This window comes from Coptis chinensis, chromosome 9 (genome assembly GCF_015680905.1).
Source record: "Coptis chinensis isolate HL-2020 chromosome 9, ASM1568090v1, whole genome shotgun sequence".
NCBI lineage: Eukaryota > Viridiplantae > Streptophyta > Magnoliopsida > Ranunculales > Ranunculaceae > Coptis > Coptis chinensis.
In genome coordinates this window covers 75,434,923-75,458,184 of record NC_141464.1, presented here as the reverse complement: position 1 = coordinate 75,458,184, position 23,262 = coordinate 75,434,923, and the positions used below count along the sequence as shown (strand labels likewise).

General features: G+C 43.4%; 4 protein-coding genes and 1 long non-coding RNA gene across 5 annotated transcripts; 4 read left to right on the top strand and 1 right to left on the bottom strand.

The window, feature by feature from the left end:
- Positions 1–7,576: 7,576 nt before the first annotated feature.
- On the top strand, positions 7,577–8,053 carry LOC147478087 (uncharacterized). The gene has a single exon (XM_086586159.1). The coding sequence runs from the start codon at positions 7,577–7,579 to the stop codon at positions 8,051–8,053; it is 477 nt and encodes a 158-aa protein (XP_086442285.1).
- Positions 8,054–8,643: 590 nt separating this feature from the next.
- LOC147478086 (uncharacterized) lies at positions 8,644–9,096 on the top strand. The gene has a single exon (XM_086586158.1). The coding sequence runs from the start codon at positions 8,644–8,646 to the stop codon at positions 9,094–9,096; it is 453 nt and encodes a 150-aa protein (XP_086442284.1).
- A 1,221-nt stretch (positions 9,097–10,317) lies between these two features.
- LOC147478085 (uncharacterized) lies at positions 10,318–10,824 on the top strand. The gene has a single exon (XM_086586156.1). It carries the CDS (start codon positions 10,318–10,320, stop codon positions 10,822–10,824), a length of 507 nt encoding a protein of 168 aa, XP_086442282.1.
- A 132-nt stretch (positions 10,825–10,956) lies between these two features.
- Positions 10,957–11,682, top strand: LOC147478084 (uncharacterized). The gene has a single exon (XM_086586155.1). It carries the CDS (start codon positions 10,957–10,959, stop codon positions 11,680–11,682), a length of 726 nt encoding a protein of 241 aa, XP_086442281.1.
- Positions 11,683–19,122: 7,440 nt separating this feature from the next.
- LOC147478083 (uncharacterized) lies at positions 19,123–20,379 on the bottom strand. The gene is made up of 3 exons (XR_015209614.1): positions 19,932–20,379; positions 19,475–19,537; positions 19,123–19,373 (listed from the first exon to the last, which is right to left on the bottom strand). It is a non-coding gene; the product is annotated as an uncharacterized LOC147478083 (long non-coding RNA).
- Positions 20,380–23,262: the final 2,883 nt, after the last annotated feature.

Here is a 23,262-nt window from a genome sequence, read left to right as displayed (position 1 = left end):
AGCCCATGGCCATTCTTGATGTGGGCCCTTGACATTAATGGGACCACGCCCATGGCCCGCGGTAAAGAGGAGGTTCTTATTGGTCGCATGAACCGACTATTTTACAAAGTGGATAGAAGCCGCAGCGTTACAGCAGGTGAAAGAGGTGCATGTGATCAAGTTCTTGTGGGAAAATATCATTTGCCGTTTCGGGTTGCCCTATGCTATAATTGCAGATAATGGAACCCGTTTCACGGGTTCAAAGGTTAGGGTTTCCTACAAACGTATCACATCAAGCGAGGGATTCTCAGCCCCATACAACCCCGGCTGAAATGGGCATGCGGCGGAATCTAACAAAACCATACTCAACAATCTCAAGAGGAAACCGAGGGGGTGAAGGAGAGCGGGCCGCGAACTAAGTCGGGTGCTTTGGGCCCTATCGGACCCCGAACATCCACCGATGAAACCCCTTTGCATTGGCATATGGAGTAGAAGCCGTGATACCAACGAGATGGTGGTTTGTGACCACTAGGACCCTTGACCGGCTGTCGAGGATAAGTCAAAGCTGGGGCATTTTGGCCGGGGACATGAACCTAGCAGAGGAAAGGAGAACCACAAAAGCGATCAGATGGAGGACTATCACCGCCGCAGAGGAGACGCGACAAAAAGCCGAGAGTGAGGAGATTTCGCGGTGGGAGACAAGGTGCTTTGGGAGAGTGACTCCAAAGACCAAAAACTAGCGAGGGAAGTTGGGCCCGGCGTGGGAGGGCCTTACGTGGTGGTCGAGGTAGGGGAAGGGGCACCTACAAAGTTTGCGAACCTTGGAGGAACAGTGGTGGACAAGCCGTGGAATGTAAGGTTGTTGAAAATATTTCATGAGTGAATGTAATGAGAGAAACTGAAAAACTGCATGAGCTATTTGTACATATATAAAACCGTAGCACTTTTGAGGTGGAATATTATTGTTTGAGTTTTCATTACCCCTCAGAGTGAAGGGAAGGGGGGGGATGAGCCCCCCGAGGACGAGAGGTCCAAACCTTAGAGGGGCAAAAAGGAGTTGCCACACTAAGGTGAGGTCTCTCAGGGCCGGGGTGAGAGGAGTCACCCCGGACCCCTGGGAGATAGGGGCAACGGAAGCGAAGAGGCTTCCGCGTGCCGCGGGCAGAGTGCCTGCCAGAGGTAGAGAGAGTAGCGGGGCCCCAATCTGGACATGGGGCAGGCAAGTCAAACATCCCCAACCGACGGGAGCGCCAGGGGGGCGTTAGTATGAGAGTCAAACATACAAACAGGAGGGTTGACAGAAACAATCAAATAAAAAGGAGATACAAAGGGGCAGAGCATAATGTGAACATCCCAACTGGGGGGAGTGAAAATACAGCAAAAAGTAGCATAAAGAGTATGACAACATAGCCTAGCCAGGGCACAAACAAGCTATTTTCAAGACATATCACTTTCTAGGATCACCGAAGCGGCGGCTTCTTCTATGACTATGTCGCAGAGCCATGTCTAAAGCCTCGCCTACGGTCGGCGGCATCTCTCCCCGCCGGGAAGAGAGTCTGTATGGGGGCCGCCGACCTCCAGAGGGCGGAGCTGGAGGGAGCTTCCGGGAAGGAGAGGCCTTCTTTAGCGAGCCGGTTCATCTCCTCCTTAACCTTCTTGGCCACCCTCTACCGGCTTGGGCCCGGTAAATGCCTCTGAGCTCATCCATGTCGGCCTCATCTTTGCGCGATGGGAGTACTGCAAGACTTCTTGGTGCTTTTTGAGAAAGGGAGTCCAGAGCGGCAAACATGTTTCTCTTGAAGAGTCTCGCTATTTGGGAGGAGGCGTTTCATATACGCCCGGTGGGGCCTCTGCCGGATCCGAGCTCGTCCTGGGCCCTTAGCTTGTCTAGGTCCGCGGCCGAGTTCTTCTCTTCTAGATGGGCCACCTCCTTATCAAGTTCATCGATCCGCCACCGGCACCAAACAAAGCCGCGGATCATAAAGGAGATATCCAAACTCATCCCAAGAAGAAGGGAGCAAAAGTCAGAATACTTAAAGAGAGGGAAGAAAGATATTGAATGCAAAGAGAGGAGTACCTTCTCCCAGCCTATGTAGAAGGAAGTCCGGTGGGACTCAAAGGAACCACCTTTGGCGTATGCATATATATCGCGGGGAGGTGAGACCCATAGAGCGGGGAAGAGGCCACCGCGGGTTCTTGAGCGCAGTCCTTGACAAAGGGGTCGCGATTCGGAGCTTGAAGGAGGGGCAAAATGGAGGAATGGGTTCGTCGGCCTCCTTATCAGTTTGGGACACCACCTCCTTCCCGGTATTTGTTCCACTTTGAGGGGCGCTGTAGGTGGTGGCCGCTGCCTTAGATGGGGGCCTTCTCGAGGGGACGGAAGGCAGCCGGACGTTTGGAATTTCGGGGAGGAGATGGAGGAACAGCGGGGGATTGGGGGGCAGCGGCGACAACGTCTTCATCCGAGTCGCTATCAAAGAGTTTGCATTTGTTAGCGCCCATGCTTGAAGGGGGAGAAGTGGTGGAAGAGGAATGAGAGGGGGAGTATTGGTCTTCCCAAGTCTCCAGGGAGCGGTAGGGAGTAGGGGTTGCGGAGCGATGAGTGGTAGGACGAACAGGTTGGGGGCGGAGTGATGGGTCGGCGGTGCGGCGTTTTTTCTTGGGAGGGGAAGTGACACGGGGCTTTCTTTCTTTAGGGGGAGGAGGACGAAAAAATGGGGCGCTGTATTTTCCTATGGATGCTAACTCAGGATCAGACAATAAGGGAGTAGCGGTGGCAGGGTCAATCCCAAGTAGCACGGATCGAAGCCGCACCTGTGTCACTTAATCTTACGGAAGGTCGTGGAAAAGATGCCATCGTACGGTCGCGATCTCGAGTCGGGCCGCCAACCTGAAATAGATAAACGACAAGTTGGATTACCAAAAGACATACTCCCATGGGGTTAGATAAAGAGCAGGACTCACCACTGGGGAGGAAGGCCAGGTGATGGAGATTCAACTCAGGTGGAAGGTCCGCGGAGAGGAAATTCCCGGAGATATAAAGAGGGTAGTGATGCCACAATTTGTCGGAGGAAGTGAAGCGAAGGATGAAGTGCTTTTTTCTAGGACGGAGGCAAAACGAGTGATAGCCCACACTGACTTCCTTGGTACTCTTTTTGAGGTAGAAGTGGGCGGTCATGTCGCGAACCGTTATTCGGGGTACTTCTGAGCGGTTGTAGTGGTTCGCGGCATACATGACCCTCCAGAAATTGCCAATACCTTGGCACGGGGGGATGTTGAAGTGATTGCACACCTCGACATCAAGACGGGTGAGGGGCAATCGAAGGCCGGCGACGATCTGTCCTACCGTGGCCACGAGACACCCTGGCTTGTGGGGGACCAAATGGGGGTAATAAGTTAAGTCAGGCACGTGTTCTAAGGTGACATCGGCGGGTATCCCGTACAGCGCTTTAACAGCCTCAAGATTAGGTCTACGGCTACGTGGTGGTGGCGGCGGAAGGGCAAAAGCTTGCCCGGAGGTAGAGGGGCCTCGGTCCGGTCGAGGGCAAAGGGCGCGGTGTAGGGAGGAGGAGGAGGTGGCGGATCTAGAGACGGACAGATCGGGGGACAGGGTGGAAGACGACGCCACCCAAGGCAGAAAGGAAGTGGAGATGAACAGTTCCCAAACACAAAGGAGCAATGAGCACTATAGCAATTAAAGGAAGCCGTGAGAGAAAAGGAGACCAACCCGAGGAGAAGCGGAGAGCAACCGGAGCAAGAATGTCACCACAAACCCAAGAAAACGACCGAAGCGAAAGCAACCGAAACTGGAAAAATAGAAGAAAGATGGAGGAAGAGGGGAAGAGGAACCGAAGGCGAAAGATAGGCCGATTTGAGAGAGAAAAGAAATCGAGCGGGCTTTTTATAAGAGGTGGGGGCAAAAGGGTAATTGCAGGGTGCTGGAAATCGAGGGGGGACACCAAAAGGCCAGCCCAGTGAAAAGACGATGGAGGCACAAGAAACGAGGGGGCAGAAGGGGAAACCGCGACGCCAGCATCAACCCGTGAGGTGTGGGGAGAGGGAAGACCCGCGGTCGGAAGGAGGGAGGTGACGAACTCTCGACTCCCCGTCGAGATACCATCGCGGACTCGAGAGGGGGCATCTGAGTGGCATGATACCGTCCTGGGATATCATAGGGAGTGGGGCCGGACGTAACATAACCCATGAGGCCGCGCTGCACCAGAGCGTGATGCCAGCACGTGGTCGTGGTACGGAAACCCTACACATGGATGGGAGTGGACCGCAAGATAAAGGGACAGGTGGAGGGTTGAGATGAGAAGGGGGGGGATATAAAAGTGAAGAGAGGGGAAAAAGAAGGGAGAGGAGCATCATCACAGCGAAGAGGGAAAGCAAGAAGAGGATCGTAACTAGTGTGTGAGTTGTAACACCAGGAAATCTACACTTGTGTTATAAGAGTTTGCTATTGATCTTTGTGTCATAACAATATTCTTATTCAAAAAGTTTCCGCTAAATCACCATAAATCTAAGAAAACTATTATATAAGCTAGATCGAGTTTAAGATAATTATATTTAAAAATTATGGATTAATATCCTAAACCACAAAGTGAATAGGCTATCTCACTTTGATCCCTTAGTTTCCAAGTATTTATGCACCATAGTCGCTGGTCATTAACGTATTTCGGTTTATTTTCAATAAAAATATATTTTATTTCAAAAATTTGTGTGAGACATTTTGTAAGGCCTTTTCAACACAAAAAATATTTAATAGATCCCGGGCGTATGCCTGAATCCAAAATCTAGTCTATATCTATATCTTAATATTAAAGCTCCCACAAGGGGTATTTTTCGAGCTCTATTAAAATTCCATATCATCTCCTATTAAAACGGGAATTTCTCTCCTACTAAAACGGGATTTTCTCTCCTATTTGAAAAACGGGAATTCCTCCTCTATTATAACGGGAATTCTTCTTCTATTAAAACAAATTCTAACACTTTTAATTAAAGCTGAAATACTTCTCCTATTAAAATGAGAATTCCTCCCCTATTGAAAATTAAGCGAATATCTAGAGTATCTAATTAAAACGGGAATCATTCTCCTATTAAAACAGAATCTCTCTCCCAATTGAAAAAACGGGTTTTTAAAACTTAATTTAAAACAATTTGTTAGAAAATTAAAACGGGTAGTCCCAATTTTCTAAAAAAAATATAAATGTTTTCAAAAAAGTCGGTGCGTATGCACGGGCATACAACCTAGTCTTAATATTAAAGCTCTCACAAAGGTATTTTTCGAGCTCTATTAAAATTCCACATCATCTTTTATTAAAACGGAAATTTCTCTCATATTAAAACAAATTCTAGCAGTTCTAATTAAAGCAGGAATCATTCTCCAATTAAAATGGGAATTCCTCCTTTAACATATCTAATTAAAACGGAAATTATTCTCCTATGAAAACAGGAACTTTCTCGAATTCAATATTGTTGTCGTCAATGATATTTTTAAGTTGAGACTTAAGAGTAGTAGTCCGATACACATGCAAACACCACTATGCATGTGTATACCAACATGCACACATCATTATGCATGTGTATAACACGCATGCAAACACTACTATGCATGTGTATATCACGCATGCAAACTATATTATGCATGCGTATTAAACATGCATACACCTCTTTGCATGTAAATTCGTTGTTAAAATTTGAATCGCCCATTCTCTGTAATTAAATCTTATTCCCAAAAATTGGTGGAGGGAGATGAATAAAGAAAAAAATACTATAAAAGTGGTCAAACAAAATGGAGACATGTTTTTGCCCAAAATCATCAAGTGGAGGGCAAAAATGTCGTTGCACAAAAATTGTCATTAAGCCATAATTATATGCTGACCCTAACTAAAACCAAAATTAAAACTCAATATAGTCCTATGGCCCGTTCTCTAATTTATAAAAAGACTAGCCATTTGGCCCGGCCCATGGCCGGACTTGCTACATAGATAGCTAAAGACTCAAAAGCCCAAAGTCCACTTAAACGCATATTGATAGCTAATCATTTAAAAGCTTCGCAGACCCGAGCCAAACTTCTCTCAGTGCTCGGACAAATTACACAATAGAATAGCATCCAAGAGAGGAAAATAAAATCCAAACACATTGGCTTCAATCCAGATTGTGATGGACTAATTCTATATAGTGTTACAGAATCATCTAGTCAACTCAATTAATCTAATTTAACGTTACCGAATTAAACCCATCTTTAATGCTCATTAAAATCTGTTAATCAGTGCACTTTCTCAATATTGAGATCCAAATATAATCGATTCATTAGCACAAAACCTATACTTCAATTATCCAATATACCCAATTTAAATCGAAAACAACAACACCCAAAATGCATTATAGTAAAAACTTCAATACCCAATAAATAAAAATAAGCATATGAATATAATAATTAAAAGGGTGTATATCTCGTTAATTATTCTTTGAGGTTATTTAAATGCATTTTCATCTAGTTTCTAATTTCCCGTTAAATATTCTCTGAGATTAGTTCGATGCAATTGCATCCGGTTTCTGATTTCTCGTTAATCATTCTTTGCTATTAGTTCCATTCAATTGCATCCGGTTTCCGATTTTCTGTTACTTATAATTTTTTTTAGGTTAGTTCAATGCATTTAGATGCAGTTTCCAATTTCTAGGTTGTAGTGGTAGGATTAGTGACCATGGACATCAGCGGGTGGATGCGCCCGAGGCAGTTTAGGACACTTAGTTGCGGCGTACAGGATCAAAGCTAAGGTACATGGTCGCGGTACGAAAACCCTACACGTGGAGAGAAGGAGACCGCGAGATGGAGGAACAGGTGGAGGGCCTTGATGGAGGAAGAAACAGATATAAAGAGAAAGAGGAAGAGAGAAAAGAAGAGGCGGATTCATTAAGATACCAAGGAAGACCTAAGAAAAGAAAAAAGAGCAACCAATAGAGAGGGATAGGGGGAATAGTGCTTAAGAGCTAGTGAATAGTGGCTGTAACAGGGATTAGGTTGTAACATTTGGCGCCGTCTATGGGGAAAGATACGAGCAACATAGAAATGGCACCAAAGAGAGCAGCGGGTAGACCAAAAAAGGTGAGAGTCCAAGACGCGATGCCGGAAGCAGAGATCGAGGAAGGGGAAGAACAGGAGGAGGGTCGAGCGGCGAAAGAAACACGGCTGATACGAGAAGAGATCGAAAGGTTGAGAGAGGAGAATGAGGAGTTGAGAAGAGACAGAGAGAGGGTGGAGAAAGAGGTCGGGGAAGAGCTAAGTGAGGGGTCAGAGAATGAGAGAGCTGAGGAAGAGGAAAAGCACGGGCTGAATCTGGTGGAGAACTCGATCATGGAACTAACAATGGAGCAAGTCCAAGAGATGATAAACAACGATCAAGAGGCAAATCTTTAACAGATAAAGAATCAAACAGGCGCGGCCAGTCAGGTAGTAGCTGGATTGAACCACAACCCACTAGCGGATGCGATATAGACGTCAGAGGTGCCAAAGAGGTTCAATCAACCAAGGTTCGAAAGGTACGATGGAACGGGAGACCCAGCAGATCACATTCATCATTTTAGACAACAGATGCCACTCTGGCAAGAGTCGCAGTACGATGGGTTGCAGTGCATAATGTTCCCGGCCAGCTTGAAAAGGGGAGCCTCGGACTGGTATTATCGGTTGCCTTCTAAGAGTATAACTAATTTCCAGGAGTTGGAGCAAGCGTTCATAGATCATTTTATACATAAAAAAAAGCAAGTTGTGGACATCGCGGCCTTATTTAACGTGAGACAATGGTCGGCGGAATCAGTCAGAGAATATCTGTGCCACTTCAAGGCCAAGACCTTGAAAGTGGAGAATTTAGATGAGAGGACGGCAGTGATAGCGTTTGAGAGAGGTCTGCGGCCTGGAACAACGGTCTATCAGTCCGTTGCCAAGAATGAGATCGCGACGCTGCACAAGTTATATCCATGGGTAGAGAAGTATATTCGATACGAGGATGCAATGCAGAAGGACTCTAAGAGGGGGAAGATTGTCATTGATAGAGAAAGAGGGGGATCCTGAAGGACCGAAGTCCGGACAAAGGTAATGAACGATATCGCGGCCATACATCATGGCCGGAAAGGAATAGGGAGATAGCTCGAAGGGAACAGAGGGAGAGGAAGCCACACTGCAAGTTAGAATATACGCCTTTAAATAGGCTGTTGAGTGAGATATTACCATTGATCAAGAACATGCAAGGGCACGAGGGACCGCGAACCGTACCTGCTGAAATGCCAAGCAAGCCTTATTGTACGTACCACCAGGTTCGCAATCATGAGACTAATGATTGTTATGCGTTAAAGTGGTTGGTTCAGAGGTTGATAGAGAAGGGAGTGATGAGGGAATTTATAGCAGCGGCCCCGAATGTGGAGTCGGTGCTAGCTCCAGGTAAAATATTGGGAACCATCAATGTTATTTTTAGTGGATAAGTTCTGAGCCACAACGCCCACATAAACAAGATAAGAAGGGCGGCAAGTATTCAGCAGTTCAATGAATCAAACATAGGACTGCAGTATAGCGCAGGGGCATTGAATGGGGAAGATAAGATTATATTTTCCAGTGCAGATCTCCGAGCTGTCGACACTCCACATGAAGATGCATTGGTTATTACGATGGCAATGGCCAATTACATGGTCAAAAGGGTACTGATTGATTGTGGCAGTGCGGTGGACTTGTTGTTTAAGGGAGCATTAGATGAGATGAGGATTGATCCGGGGAAACTGAGGCCACCGCAGTCCAGTTTGTATGGGTTTAATGGGAGTGTCACGGAGCCTATGGGAGAGCTTTTGTTGCCAGTGACGACAGGGCCTGTGACTATGTTCTCAAGATTTATGGTGGTCGACTCCAACTCCCAGTACAATGCGATCCTAGGAAGGAGGTGGATCCACGAGATGAAAGTTGTGCCTTTAACCTATTACCAAGTTATCCGATTCCCCACCTCAATGGGAATGTATGAAGTCCGCGGCGATCAGGTGGCATCGAAGAACAGTCATCAGGATATCGTTAAAAGGATGGTCCGCGGACCTGAAGGGGAATCATTGAACCCCAGGAAAAGACAGGCATAGCAATTATAGTGCGGGGCTGTGGAGGGGGAGGAAGAGGTTGCAACGGGTCCGAAGACGTTAGACAAAGTGGAGGTAGTGAATTTGGGGGCAGGGGAAGAAGAGAGATTTACATCAATAGGGGAAAATTTATCAGAAGAGTGGAAAAGTAAACTGGTACAGTGTTTGTCAGAGAACAAGGATGTGTTTGCGTGGGGGATAGAGGACATCATCGGTTTGGACCCAGATTTTGCATGTCATCGACTGCATATGAGGGAGGATGCAAAGCTAGTAAGACAGAAGATAATGAGCATGAGACCTAAGTACACAGAAGGAATCCGAGAGGAGGTTGCCAGGTTAAAAGGAGCAGGAATCATAAGGAAGGTGGAGTTCACGAACTTGTTATCTAATATAGTCGCGGTCCCAAAGAAAAATGGCAAGGTGTGGATGTGTGTAGACTTTACTGACGTAAACTCGGAGTGCCCCAAGGATAGTTATCCTATGCCGCGAGTAGATGAGTTGGTGGACAGAACTACGGGGTTCAAAATGTTTTCATTTATGGGTGCATCCATGGGATACAACCAGGTTGCAATGTATGGACCGGACCAGGAAAAGACATCCTTCATAGTAGAAGGGGGAATGTATTGCTATACTAGAATGCCATTTGGGTTGAAAAACGCAGGAGCCACTTTTCAGCGGTTGGAGGAGAAAATGTTCGAGAGCAAGATTCAAAAGAGGTTCGAGATATACATAGATGATATGGTGGAAAAAAGCATATCAGAGGAAGAACACTTGGAGGGTTTGAGGGAGATCTTCAGTATACTGCGAAGTCACAATTTGAAACTCAACCCAGAGAAATGCACGTTTGGAGTCACCACGGGAAAATTTCTAGGGTATATCGTGATGCAGCGGGGAATAGAGGCTAACCCCTAATAGATAAGGTCATTGGTGGAAATGCCTTCACCTCAAACGGTGAAAGAGGTACAGCGATTAGCGGGGAGAGTCGTGGCCCTAAACAGATTTATTTCAAAATCATCCGACAAATGTAGGCCGATGTATAGATTGTTGAGAAACTCCACAGATTTTACATGGACAGCAAAGTGTGAGCAAACATTTCAAGAGTTAAAGAGATATCTAGGGGAGGCACCCCTATTGTCGCGGCCTGAAATGGGAGAGAAGTTGTATTTGTACCTGGGGGTCACAGAGTATGCAATCAGCTAAGTTCTCATTCGTGTGGTGAATAAAATGGAGAAGCTGTTGTATTTCCAGAGTAAGACTTTGTTAGACGCGGAGACTAGGTACAGCCGAGTGGAGAAGTACACTCTTGCCTTAATATTCTCAGCCCTAAAGTTGAAATCGTATTTTGAAGCTCACGTAGTGATCGTAGTGACGAACTTGCCCCTCAAGCAAGCTTTGAGGGCTGAGAAATCAGGAAGGATGCTGAAATGGGCCGTGATGCTGAGTTCATATGAGATCCAATATCAGACCAGGACGGCGGAGAAAGCTCAGGTAGTGGCGGAGTTTTTGGCAGAGTTTCCTGCAGAGGATCCCACGTGGGGGGAAGAGATGGTCCTAGAGCCCGAGCGAGAAGAGGAATATGATCCCCCATGGGATGAGAGGAATGGTTGGAAGGTATTCGTGGATGGATCGGCCACAGATGCAGGCAGCGAAATAAGTGTAGTACTGGTTACGCCGGAAAACAATAGGCTAGAACAAACAATGAACTTGGGATTCGCAGCTTCAAACAAATAATCAGAATATGAAGTCGTGATCATGGGCTTGAGGATGGCGGAGGGTTTAGGGGTGAAAGAACTTACCATATACTCATACTCAAATCTAGTGGTATGTCAAGCGAATGGCGGATTCGCGGCAAGATGCCCTCGGATGGCGAGATATTTGCAAGTCGTACAGAGGTGGGCGGCGAAGTTCACACAAATCCGATTCGTACATCTAAACCACGGGGAGAACTGCCATGCAGATGCCCTGGCCTATGTAGCTGCAGCCATGCCAGGGTTAAAGGAAAGGATTATCAAAGTAAGAAAATTGGACATACCAAGTACCGAGGAATCTCCAGAGATATTGAGTGCCGCAGAAGAAAATGAAGGATGGATGGAGCCTATCAAACAATTCTTATCGGGACATGAGGTGATTGATAAGAGAGAGAAGAGGAGGCTGGAACAGGCGTCCCAGAGGTACACGCTAATGGGATGGGAGTTATACCGCAAGAACTTCAATGGGCCATTACTAAAATGCTTGGGACCGAGACTGACACAAGAAGTGCTCGCGGAGTTACACGGGGGAGATTGTGGGAGCCATTCAGCAGGCAAGACAACGACCCACCGGTTGCTGACACAAGGATACTTTTGGCCTCACATGAAAAGGGATGTGGTGGAATTTGCCAAAAGATGTGAGAAATGTCAGAGGTTTTCTCAGTCTATATTTCCCCCAGCTAAGCCGCTGCACAATGTGTCTAGTCCATGGCCATTTGTGATGTGGGCCCTCGATATAGTGGGGTCGTTGCCCATGGCCAGAGGCAAGAGGAGATTTATGTTGGCCGCTACAGATTACTTTACCAAATGGATTGAGGCGTATTGCGGCTGCAATGAGTAAAAAAAGAGGTGCAAGTGGTCAAATTCCTGTGGGAGAACATAATATGCCGGTTCGGGCTGCCCTACGCTATTATCGCGGACAATGGAACCCAGTTCACTGGTGCTAAGGTGAAGAGATTTTTGGCGGCCCATCAAGTGAAACAGGGATTCTCTGCCCCCTACAATCTAGAGGGCAATGGACAGGCGGAGTCTTCCAACAAAACCATACTCAACAATCTCAAGAGAAAATTGGAGGATAAAAAAGGGGCTTGGGCCGACGAATTAAACCATTTGTTGTGGGCATATCGAACGACACCGTGGACAACCACTCAGGAGACTCCTTTCTCACTGGCATATGGCATAGAGGCCGTGATACCGTCGGAAATGGTAGCGGCTACCACCCGAACACGGGCTGTTGAGAGTGGGGCAAACTGGGGCATACTATACAGGGACATGAATTTGGCTGAAGAAAGAAGAGACACCGCGCACATAAGACTGGAAGAGTATCACTGCCGCCTCCAGAGGTAGTACAACAAGAGGGTGAGATTCAGGAGATTCAAAGTGGGAGACCTGGTGCTTCGCAGAGTGACCCCCAGCACAAAGAAAGCGAATAAGGGGAAATTGGGGCCCAATTGGGAGGGGCCCTATACCATGGTTAACATTGGAGGGACGGGTACTTACAAGTTGCAAACCATGGAAGGGAGAATGATGGATAAACCTTGGAATGTGAGGTTGTTGAAAAAGTTTCATAAGTAAATGTAATAGGAGAGGTCCTTAATTGCATGAGCTATTTGTAAATATATAAAACCATAGCACTTTTGGGATGGACAATGTCGCATTAAATATCTTTTGCCCTTCAGAGTGAAGGCGGTGGAGGGGATGAGCCCATCGCGGACGAGAGGTCCGAACAAAAATGGGACAAAAATTAGCTGCCCCATCAGGGACATGAGGTCCCAACCAAACCGGGGCAAAGTGAGTTAACCCGGTTGGCGGACATGAGATCCAAGGCAAGGGAGTTGTCACATGCCGTGGAGAAGGGAGGTGCCCCCAGCACCTCAGAGGCAATCTAGAGACTGGGCCAAAAGAGAGAAGGCAAATCGAGTAGCCTTCAATAATATAGGAACACAAGCTTCATTACACAAAGGGCCTTACATCGTATTGGGCCCACAAAGAGATGAAGAGTAGACAAAACAGATTTTGCGAGACAAATAATACAACTATCAAAATCAAAAAGAGGCAATCAACCCTCAGTAGTGATCTTTAGAGAGAAGGAAAGAGAATAAAAGTATAGAGTAACAAGTGTAGCAAAAGACAACATTAGTTACAACAAGACAAAGCACTTAGAAACTAGGGTCAGAACATAAAAAGCATCTACACATCTTCGCAGACCACAGCATCAGCAGCCTCCTCAATAGCGGCATCCGCGTTTGATCATCGGCCCCGACCACCATCTCCGCTACCTCAGGAGCGGTGACCGCCGTAGAGGAAGCAGGATCCGTGGGTACCACAGCAACTTTGGCTCCGGGGACCGGTGCGGGGGCTTCTGGAAGGAGCCGGACTTCCTTAATAAATCGGTCATACTCCTCCTTGATCTTCTTGGCCACCCTCTTATCGGCCAGCACTCGGAAATGGTCCTGAAGTTCATCCATATCAGTTTCATGCTGTTTGAGAAGGGTCGTCGTGTCCTCTTGGTGCTTCTTGGAGAGAGCTGCAGTGGCTGCGTTATGCTGTGAGAGTAAGGTTTCACGCTGGTGGCTCAGGCGGTCATTAACCTTATTCATGTAGGCCAAGTGTGAGGCCTCAGCTGACTTGAGCTCGTCCTGTGCTCTGAGCTTGTCTAGTTCCGCGGCCCCATTCAACTGTTCAAGACGAGTGACTTCCTTCTCCAGCACTTCAACTTTGGACCTCGCACCAAAGAGGCCGCGGATCATGTAGGAGATGTCCAAACTCATCTAAAAGAGATAGTAGGGGTCAGGCTAATCAGAAAAGATGAACAAAGCTACCTAGGGAGAGAAAGAGGATACCTTCTCCCAGCCGGTGTAAAACGAGGTTCTGTGATGACCAAATGATCCCCCTTCGGCATAAGCGAGGTATTTGGGAAGGTGAGACCCATAAAAAAGGGTGGAAGCCACTGTAGGGTTCTCCAAGGCCGAATCATTGGCATTTACGATGCGATTGCGGACCTTGAAGGTAGGCGGCGAGGGGCGGGTCAGCTGGCCCCTTTGCCAGATCGGGGAAGCCGCCTCCTTACTTACCAGTATTTTGGTCGGGACCGGATGGTGGCAGCAGAAATTGAAGTATGCAGATTGGCGGGGGGCTCTTCAGAGGCAGAGGGTCGCGGACGCTTTGAAGCCGGTCCAGGAGATGAGCGGGCGACAGTGGAGGGAGCAACCTCAGTAACGGCATCCTCATCTGAGTCGCTGTCAAATAGTTTCCTCTTGTTAGCACCCATATCGGAGTGGGGAGATGTAGCAGAGGGAAAATGAGGGGACAAATATTGATCTTCCCAAGTGGTCAGGGATTGGTAAGAGTGACGAGCTGCGGACTGGGAAGGGGAGTTGGAGAAAAGAGTCAGGGGTTGGTGGGTAGTGACTGTGCGATGTTGGGATTTCTTAGAGGGTCGTCTTTTTTTGGTAGGCGGGGAGTTCCGAGGTTTTCGCTCCTTGGGTGGAGGGGGGCAGAAAAAGGGGGCATTATACCCTCCTATGACCTTCAGTTGGGGGTCTGACAGTAGCGGAATGGCGGTGGTGGGATCAATTCCAAGCACTGCGGATTGATAGGGTCTAAGGTCGCGGAGCTTCTGGAAAATGGTGGAGGAGATATGGTCGTAGGGTCGCGACTTCGAGTCTGGGCGCCAACCTGTAGAAAAGAGTTGCAAGATCAGATGAGGAACCAAGGTATATACACATTGAATGATAAATAAAAGGGGGACTCACCACTGGGAAGGAAAGCCAGGTGATTAAGGTTCAGTTCAGGAGGAAGATCCACGGACAGGAAGTTTCTTGAGATGTACAGCGGATAATGGTGCCACACCTTGTCAGAAGAGGTGACACGGAGGACGAAATATTGTTTTCTAGGGCGAACGCAGAAGGAATGATATCCCACACTGACATCCTTGGTGCTCTTTTTATGTAAAAGTGAAGCGGTCATGTCGCTGAACCGTTATCTTGGGTATCCCGATTCCTTGGCAAGGGGGGATGTTAAAATGGTTGCATATCTCGACATCAAGGCGGGTGAGGGGTAAGTGGAGTCCAGCAACGATTTGCCCTACCGTGGCTACGAGACACCCCGGTTTGTAAGAGACTACATGGGGAAAGTAAGTTAGGTCAGGCACGTGTTCTAAGGTGACATCAGCAGGTATGCCATAGGCAGCCTTGACCGCCTCTAGATTAGGTCTACGGCTACATGGTGGAGGCACCGGAAGCGCAAAGGGTTGCCCGGAGGTAGATGGAGCCTCGGTGGGATCAAAAGGAGGGGGAGAGGCAACACAGCGAGAAAGGGAGGAGGAGGAGGCGTCGGATCTGGAGTCCAACATTGGCGAAAGATTTCACAGAAGGAAGAAAGAGAGAATCGTACTTTAAAAGAGTAATGCATAGTATAAAAGATAAAGAAAGTAGAGAGGGAAGAAGACCAACCTGTAGAAAGGAGAGTGTGGCAGTTACAGAAGTTGGAGTAGAAGGAAAACCCAGGTGAGGAACGTGCGCTGAATCGGAGTAACTAAAAAGGGAAGATGAGGGAGTGGTGGAGAAAATAAATCCAGAATAAAGTAGAAGGCAAAATGAGAGAGAAGGAAGAATCGAACGGGCTTTTATAAGAGGGAAGGGCAAAACCGTAATTTGAGGAGAGCTGAAATCGAGGAGACACCAAAAGGGACCAGCCAGGGGGTGACGCGTGGACACACAGAAATTGAAGGGACGCAGGCAGTGAGCGCGTGGGGTGCACGTGAATCCAGCGATGCGAGGGAGGTGGAAGGTCATGGCAGAGAGATAGAATGAGCTGGACTCGAGAGGGGGCATCTGTAGTGGTAGGATTAGTGACCATGGACATCAGCGGGTGGATACTCCCAAGGCAGTTTAGGACACTTAGCCACGGCGTACAGGATTAGAGCTAAGGCACACGGTGATGCGGAAACCCTACACGGAGCAGGAAGGAGAGGAGATGAGATGGAGGGACAGGTAGAGGGACTTGATGGAGGAAGAAACATATATAAAGAGAAAGAGGAAGAGAGAAAAGAATAGGCAGATTCATTAAGATACCAAGGAAGACCTAAGAAAAGAAAAGAGAGCGACCAATAGAGAGGGAGAGGGGGAATAGTGCTTAAGAGCTAGTGAATAGTGACTATAATAGGGATTGGGTTGTAACATAGGTAATTATTCTTTGAGGTTAGTTCGATACATTTGTATCCTGTTTCTAATTTCTTGGTTATTATTCTTTAATGTTAGTTCCATTCATTTGCATCCACTTTTTGATCTCCCGTTAATTATTCTTTAAAATTTATTCAATATAGTTGCACCCAGTTTCTGATTTCCCGCTAATTATTCTTTGAGTTGAGTTCAATGCATTTGCATCCAGTTGCTGATTTCCCGTGAATAATTCTTTAATGTTAGTTCAATGTATTTGCTTCCAATTCCTGATTTCCCGTCAATTATTCTTTGAGGTTAGTTCAACGGTAGGTGCAACCAGTTTCCGATTTCCCGCTAATTATTATTTTTTAACTTTAGTTCAATGCATTTGTATCCAGTTTTCGATTTCCTGTTAATTATCAAATACCAACTTTTATTAATTCTTCTGTTGTGTCTATGCAAACATGACCTAAAAAATAATTATACATGATTCACTATGTGGGATCATTAAAGATTATCTGATTTTCGGTTAATTATTTTATTCTTTGATGTTAGTTCAAAGCATTTGCATCCAATTGCCAATTCCCTATAATTACTCTTTAAGGTTAGTTCGATGCATTTGCATCCAGTTTCCAATGTCCTGTTAATTATTTTTTGAGGTTAGTTTGATGCAGTTACATCCAATTTCTGATTTCCCGTTAATTATTCTTTGTGGCTAGCTCAATGCATTTGCATCCGATTCCTGAATTTACATTAATTATTTTTTGATGTTAGTTTGATGCATTTGCATCCAGTTTTCAATTTCTCGTTAAATATTCTTTGAAATTAGTTTCATGCATTATTTGCATCTAGATTATGATTTCTCGTTAATTATTCTTTGAGGTTAGTTCCATGCATTTGGATCCAGTTTCCGATTTCCCATTAAATATTCTTTGAGGTTAGTTCAATACAGTTGCATCTAGTTAGGGTTTCCGATTTCTCGTTAATTTCTTTATGAGGTTAGTTCCATGCATTTTGTATCCAGTTTTTTATGTCCCATTAATTATTTTTTAAAATAGTTCATTGCATTTGCATTTAGTTTCCAATTTCTCGTTAATTATTATTTGAGGTTAGTTTAACACATTTGCTTTCAGTTTTCGATTTCTTGTTAATTATTATTTGATGTTAGTTCCATGCATTTGCAGTTTCCAATTTCACGTTAATTATTCTTTGGGATTAGTTCAATGCATTTGCATCATTCTTTGAGGTTAGTTCAATACATTTGCATCCAGTTTTTAGTTTCCTGTTAATTATCAAAAGTGGTGTGTAATATCAGCTTCTATTGACCCTTTTATAGTGTCATTGCAAACTTGTCTTAAAAAAATATACATGATTTACTATATGGGATCATAAAAAATTATCCAATTTCTAATTTCTCGTTAATTATTATTTGAGGTTAGTTCAATATAGTTGCTTCCAATTTCCAATTTTCCATTAACTATTCTTTGAGGTTAGTCCAATGAATTTGTACAAAACAACAATTGGCATGTACACAATTGCAATAGTTCTATAAATAGTAGCAACATATAACCAATTGTACTATGGAAAGACCTGAAAGCAATTGAAGCTCCAAACCCCAACATTATCTCGTTATAAATGGCTCAATTTCACAAACTTTTTTCCCATTACCAAAGGATCCTAAACCAACAGGTTCTTTCCACACTTTGGAATTTTTTATTCTCAAAGTGACTTGTATATACATATATTTCAAAATAGAATGGCTTGCATTCTTAATTCACCTCATTAATTGACATCTGAAAATCAATTTCTAACTATAGAATACCTAAATCCACATAGCTTCTGAAACAATTTGATCTAAGAATCTAAGAATCAAAATATAAACAATACCCACCATGATTCTGAAATGGGAGACGACCTGAGTAGCTAAAAGAATGGCATGCGCTGCACCTGTATTAATTGTTGTTTACATACAGACTTATAGCGATAATTAATAGACAGGGAAAAACTTTCTGAACTGAAATGAAAATCTATGAATTGACAAAACTTTTTCTTCTTATTCATCATAAAGAAATATCAAAACACTATTACGTACTCGTATAGTCAAAGTAGAATATGAGTTGGAGCTTAGAAGCCTAAATCCATATCACATAATATTAGTATAGTTAATAAAAGTAGTGTCGGCTTAGATCTTGTCGCTGACTCGACTTTTGACAAACTGTATTGCGTATACACTCCCGTGAGCTTCCCCGTATTTGCCTTCTAATGAGAAGTGACTAATGTAGAAACTTAGCATAAAATACTTAATGGTGTTGCCAAGATGGTCGAGACCATGCACTTCCAAGAAATGGATCCATCTAGACTTCTAGTAGCATTGGATCCAAGGAACAAATCAGTAGCAATAGCAGTTGATGTACACTGCGTCGAAGATCGACAATTGTGATACTGAAGAAAATAAATAAAAGAAAAAACAATAGTAGGTGAATATATATAGGTATTTGTATGCAAACACTATAGAAGTCTGAAACCGCACTACATAATAGCGTAAAAAAAGTAACCAACAGTAGATAAGCAAGCTAGTAAATAATGTATTAGGCATGCATAAAATATGTGTGTGTGTGTGTGTGTGTGTGTGTGTGTGTGATGGTATACTATATTCATTAACGATCTTGAACGGTCTGGCGACGAAAATATTAAGGAAGCCGTGATAATCAGCACCAACAGCAACTCAAAAGGGAGACATTAAATAAAATAGAAGTAGGAAATTAATGGAGGATTGTAGTAGTGATTGTTAAAAAGGAAAACAACATTTATAAAATTGATTGCAATATAACTAAGATAGGGTGGTAGTGGTGTTTATGTCATTTAACTGAGACAGGACTATAGGTTTGCTATTGTATCTTTCATACCTAGAGCCACTAATAACATCTTTTAGCTAAATGAAAAAACAACTTTCTGATCTTGTTGTAAAAGCAAGTGTTGGGAAAACAATGTTATATCATAGGGTCTATGTAGCAACAACATAATAATTGCAATAAAACATATATATCCATACTTGTTTCCCCAAGCCCTAAAGAAACACTAAATAGTACCTTTCTTATATAGTTAGGAGTGTTGCAGCATTCACACTTATATGCCAAATGAAGTGTATCTCCTTGCAGCACTTTGTCTACGTGAATATTAATAACTCTATTCCAAACACTACTAATGAAGACACTGTTCCAAAACCTTTAACTATAGACACACACTCAGAGGCATGGCTGAGTTTAAGAGTTTTTTAAAAATATGATGTTTCTCCCCTAAGATTCAAACAGCTTTTCTGCCTTCACCATGTTTGCATTTTTTTTTTTTTTGTAAATTTGTCCATTGCAACCTATCATATAATCGTAAAACCGCATATAAGTTAGCCAAATTAAAGAGGGGAAAAAGCAGTATATAGAGAGGGAAAGGAGCTTAAAGTCTTAAACACCTAACCTTGAAAGGCTCATTGTCTTGAAACTGATACCATGAATGAATTTGAGCCAAACTGGAAGTCCACTGCATTTAAGAGAATAAGTATCTCACAATTTAAGCCAAGGACCTAAGATAAATAAACCTAAGACAAATAAACCTGTAAATAACTCATATATCACAATCTCACAGTGGAAGCTTCCTTTTCTAGTTTGTTCTCACATGAGAACACAATGTTGTAACCCAAGTTTCTAACCTATATCAAACACTATTAAATACTTACATGATACTCACATATTTCCTTTAAGCATTGACTAATCTACATGATCCATTTAAATCAAGAAGTCAAAAATGAAAAACAGACTAGACTTACTAAACTAACCCATTTCTCTTTGCTTTCTACATCCATCAAGGCAAAAAATAATCTAACTTTTCAATGAAATATCCAAAATAAACTAAATCGAACCAAAAACCAAATTACCTTTCTTTCTTCACACAATTTCTGCCTCACTACTTACCCCAACGTCAGCTATAAAAAAAAGCCAACAAACAAAAAACAATCATCAAATAAATCCAGTTATAAAAATAAACCATTCAAAACTACGTTAATGGGATGAAGAAGAAACAGCAAGCCAACTGTTATCTTATGAGAAATAGGAACATTAAAACTCGGTTGCTTGCATCCAGTTTTTAGTTTGTGCGTCTCCTGATTTGAGCATAACCTGAGATGATAAAATAGTTAAAAGAAATCTTCAAAAAAGCAATAGAAACATTGTACAACTGAATAAGACACAAAAATGAGAGAAAACATTGTTTGGAGAGGAGTGTAAAACACAAAAAGTTGTCTCAAGTAAGGTGTTACAAACAAAAAGCCATATAAAGTCAAGCATTACAATGGGGCTCAAGATACATCTCTGCCACACCATAGGTTATTAGTCAATGTTCAAATCTCCTGATCCAAATATGAGGCATAGATAAGGGTCCCAAATTTTTTTTAAGTGATTGATAACCTATTGCATGTCACTACACAATACAGACATAAGTATTAGCCCAATTGCCCAACATTTGTGGGATCTGCACACTTGAAAATCAACAAAGACTTGACTCAAGCAAATAAAATACACTACAACCATAGGCAGAATAGTACAGGACCATGCATCAGCTCTTAAAAGTAACTGAAATAAACAATCTCAAAAAGTAGTTAAACTAATCAACTAATGTGTGGGCAAGTCCAATTGAGGGTCAAATATTCACAGATCATAAAGTCCAAAGGTGAGTAGTGACCGCAATTTAAAGGTGAAGAACATGGAGTAACTCAAGGATAAAAATAACTACAAAATGAGCAAATAATAGGTATGTACTTGACCTTCTAGAATGGAGTGACAACATTTTTTTTGAGTGACAAAAATAAGATTAGTAAAGGGACAAAATAAGCGAGTAATGTAAACTTTGAAGGACTTGTTTTTAAAAAAATATAAAAATGACAGGGAAAAAGTGGATTAATATTAATAATTAATAAAAGAAAAAAAAATGGTGTCGTGCATGTGAAAAAAATGGTTGCAATACCTTAAGGATGAAAGGCAAGTAAATATGCATACACGCAGGGCCGACTCAGCCCAAGGCGAGGCCTTAGGCGGAAGCTCTAACTTGAGGCTTTTTTCAAATAAATATTTTAATAGAGGTCACGTAAATGTAGAAAAACAATACTACCTGAACTAAATCAAATTATGTAATTAGAGCATGTCGAATGATGTATGCAACAGTATGATTGTCTAGAGTAGTTATGAGGTAAGTCGGATATGAGCTAGAGGACTTCCATTTCTTTTATTCCAGTGGATACAAAACTGAATCAACACAATGGATAGTTTTAGAAGGCCACCAAGTAGTAATGCATATGCGAGTTATAAGAAGGTCATTCCTTTCATTTCCAATTCAATATATATTGGCATCAAATGAGACATAGATTTTTACCTCCTTTGTGAGTGTTATTGTTGTCTCCATGTTGAATCCATTATTCATTCACAGCAGCTGCTAGACAAAACTATAAGCTTAGTAAATAGTGGTCACTACAAGAATGCTGAGCATTTGCCACGGTCATTGACCGTGGCTAAAGATCTTTTGCCACGGTTATAAGCCGTTGCACGACCGTTGCCAATGCACCTGTGGCTAATCTTTGGCCACGGCTAAAGACCGTGGGTAAAGCTTCATTTTATGCCATGGTTATGAACCGTTACATGGGCCGTGGTGAATTTTCCTTTTTGCCACAGCATTAAACCATGGCTAATGCTCACACGACCTACCTTTTGTAGAATGGATCTATAATTTGGCCACAGGTCTAGGCCGTGGCAAATGTCTTTTATTGGACTGTACCTAATGGTTAGCCACAGTTTATGGCCGTGGCAAATGTATTGAATTGGATAAAAAATTGATTTCGACGCCATACTAAATTCATTCAATTCGCATCACACCTGCAGGTCATACAAAATTCTATCATTTCACCAAGGGTCGAGTCGGACTACTTTTAACAATTTTATTGACATCATACTTTATACAAGTGAAAGCACATACTAGCGCAATCAACACGCTTTTGCAGGATCTGTATTCACAGGTTTCCCAAGAAGCCCTTCCTTGACAAGGCCCCATATGACAAGAAGTGTCCCAAACATGCTCATCATACTAGGTTTCAGTAGACCCACAAGAGCTCCTGCCACCGAGAAGTAGCTACCAACAAGAACCTGGTAAGAGAGGCAAACAAAGTAACAATGAGATCAAAAGAGAATCCTGGCGATGCATATCTCATTAGTGTACTAAGGCAGCTTCATGCCATAACATAAATATTAGGATGTCACGTGAATTAAGAGTGAAGTCCCCGATGCGAAACTAACTTATGTAATTCCAAGTGCATTGGACAAAAAATGGTAAAAGAGCATCAAGTGCTTATATTGGATGAACTTGAGGTCAAACATATCTGTGCTGAGCAGACGCCTAAGTGAAAACCAGTGAAGGGTGCCCCGAAGCGACAATAGTCGCCAATATCGGAAGAGCTATAAATCTCAATAAGTTGGACCCAACAAAGTTAAATTTCAACCTGAGAAAATGAAAACTTACCCCTTTAAGATCCCCTGAGGTAGAAGGGAGCAACCGACAGACCTCTCTCTACATTCCATGTTAATGAACACAATGTTTTGTGCTTAACAAAAAAGAAAACAAAGCCTACAAAGGAAAGTATTCTCAGTGAACAAATGTACATATTATGCAAGCAACAAAATTGGCTCAACAATGCTACAAGCCTATTTAAGCCCTGTTCGTAATGTGCTTAAACCCAAACCCACTTTGTTTCCCACACCTTGTTCCTTGGGAAGACATAGTCTATCCCCACTCCACCCACTTAATGCCTAATGACAAAACCCTTCTAAACAACTTCTATTAATTGGGATGTTATACTTGTATAAGAGTTCCATATCATTAGCCCTTCCTATCGCCTAGGGTAGGGTCCTGCCTTGTTTCCATCAAAAGTTTTGAATCTTCTATAGTTTATAATCTGCGGCTTTTGTCATGGCTTTGATTGGTTTTGGTAAAACTTGCAGGAATTAAATGGCTAAAATGTAAAGTTTTTTCATATGGGAAAATGGCCTTGAATGTAAGCTCTTAATATTAACATTTTTAAATTCAAGAAAGAAAAATAGAAAAATTAGAGCATACAGTTTTTTTCTTTTTTTAATCATTAAAAAAATACAAGAATCTAACAAACGAATAGGAATTGATGCACATAGCACATAGGCGAAGCTTAATCTTAGGCCCGAGATCATCTT

Coding starts and splice junctions, on each gene's coding strand:
- LOC147478087 (XM_086586159.1), top strand. CDS start 7,577: ATGCCACTCTGGCAAGAGTCGCAGTACGATGGGTTGCAGTGCATAATG.
- LOC147478086 (XM_086586158.1), top strand. CDS start 8,644: ATGGCAATGGCCAATTACATGGTCAAAAGGGTACTGATTGATTGTGGC.
- LOC147478085 (XM_086586156.1), top strand. CDS start 10,318: ATGGAGAAGCTGTTGTATTTCCAGAGTAAGACTTTGTTAGACGCGGAG.
- LOC147478084 (XM_086586155.1), top strand. CDS start 10,957: ATGGCGAGATATTTGCAAGTCGTACAGAGGTGGGCGGCGAAGTTCACA.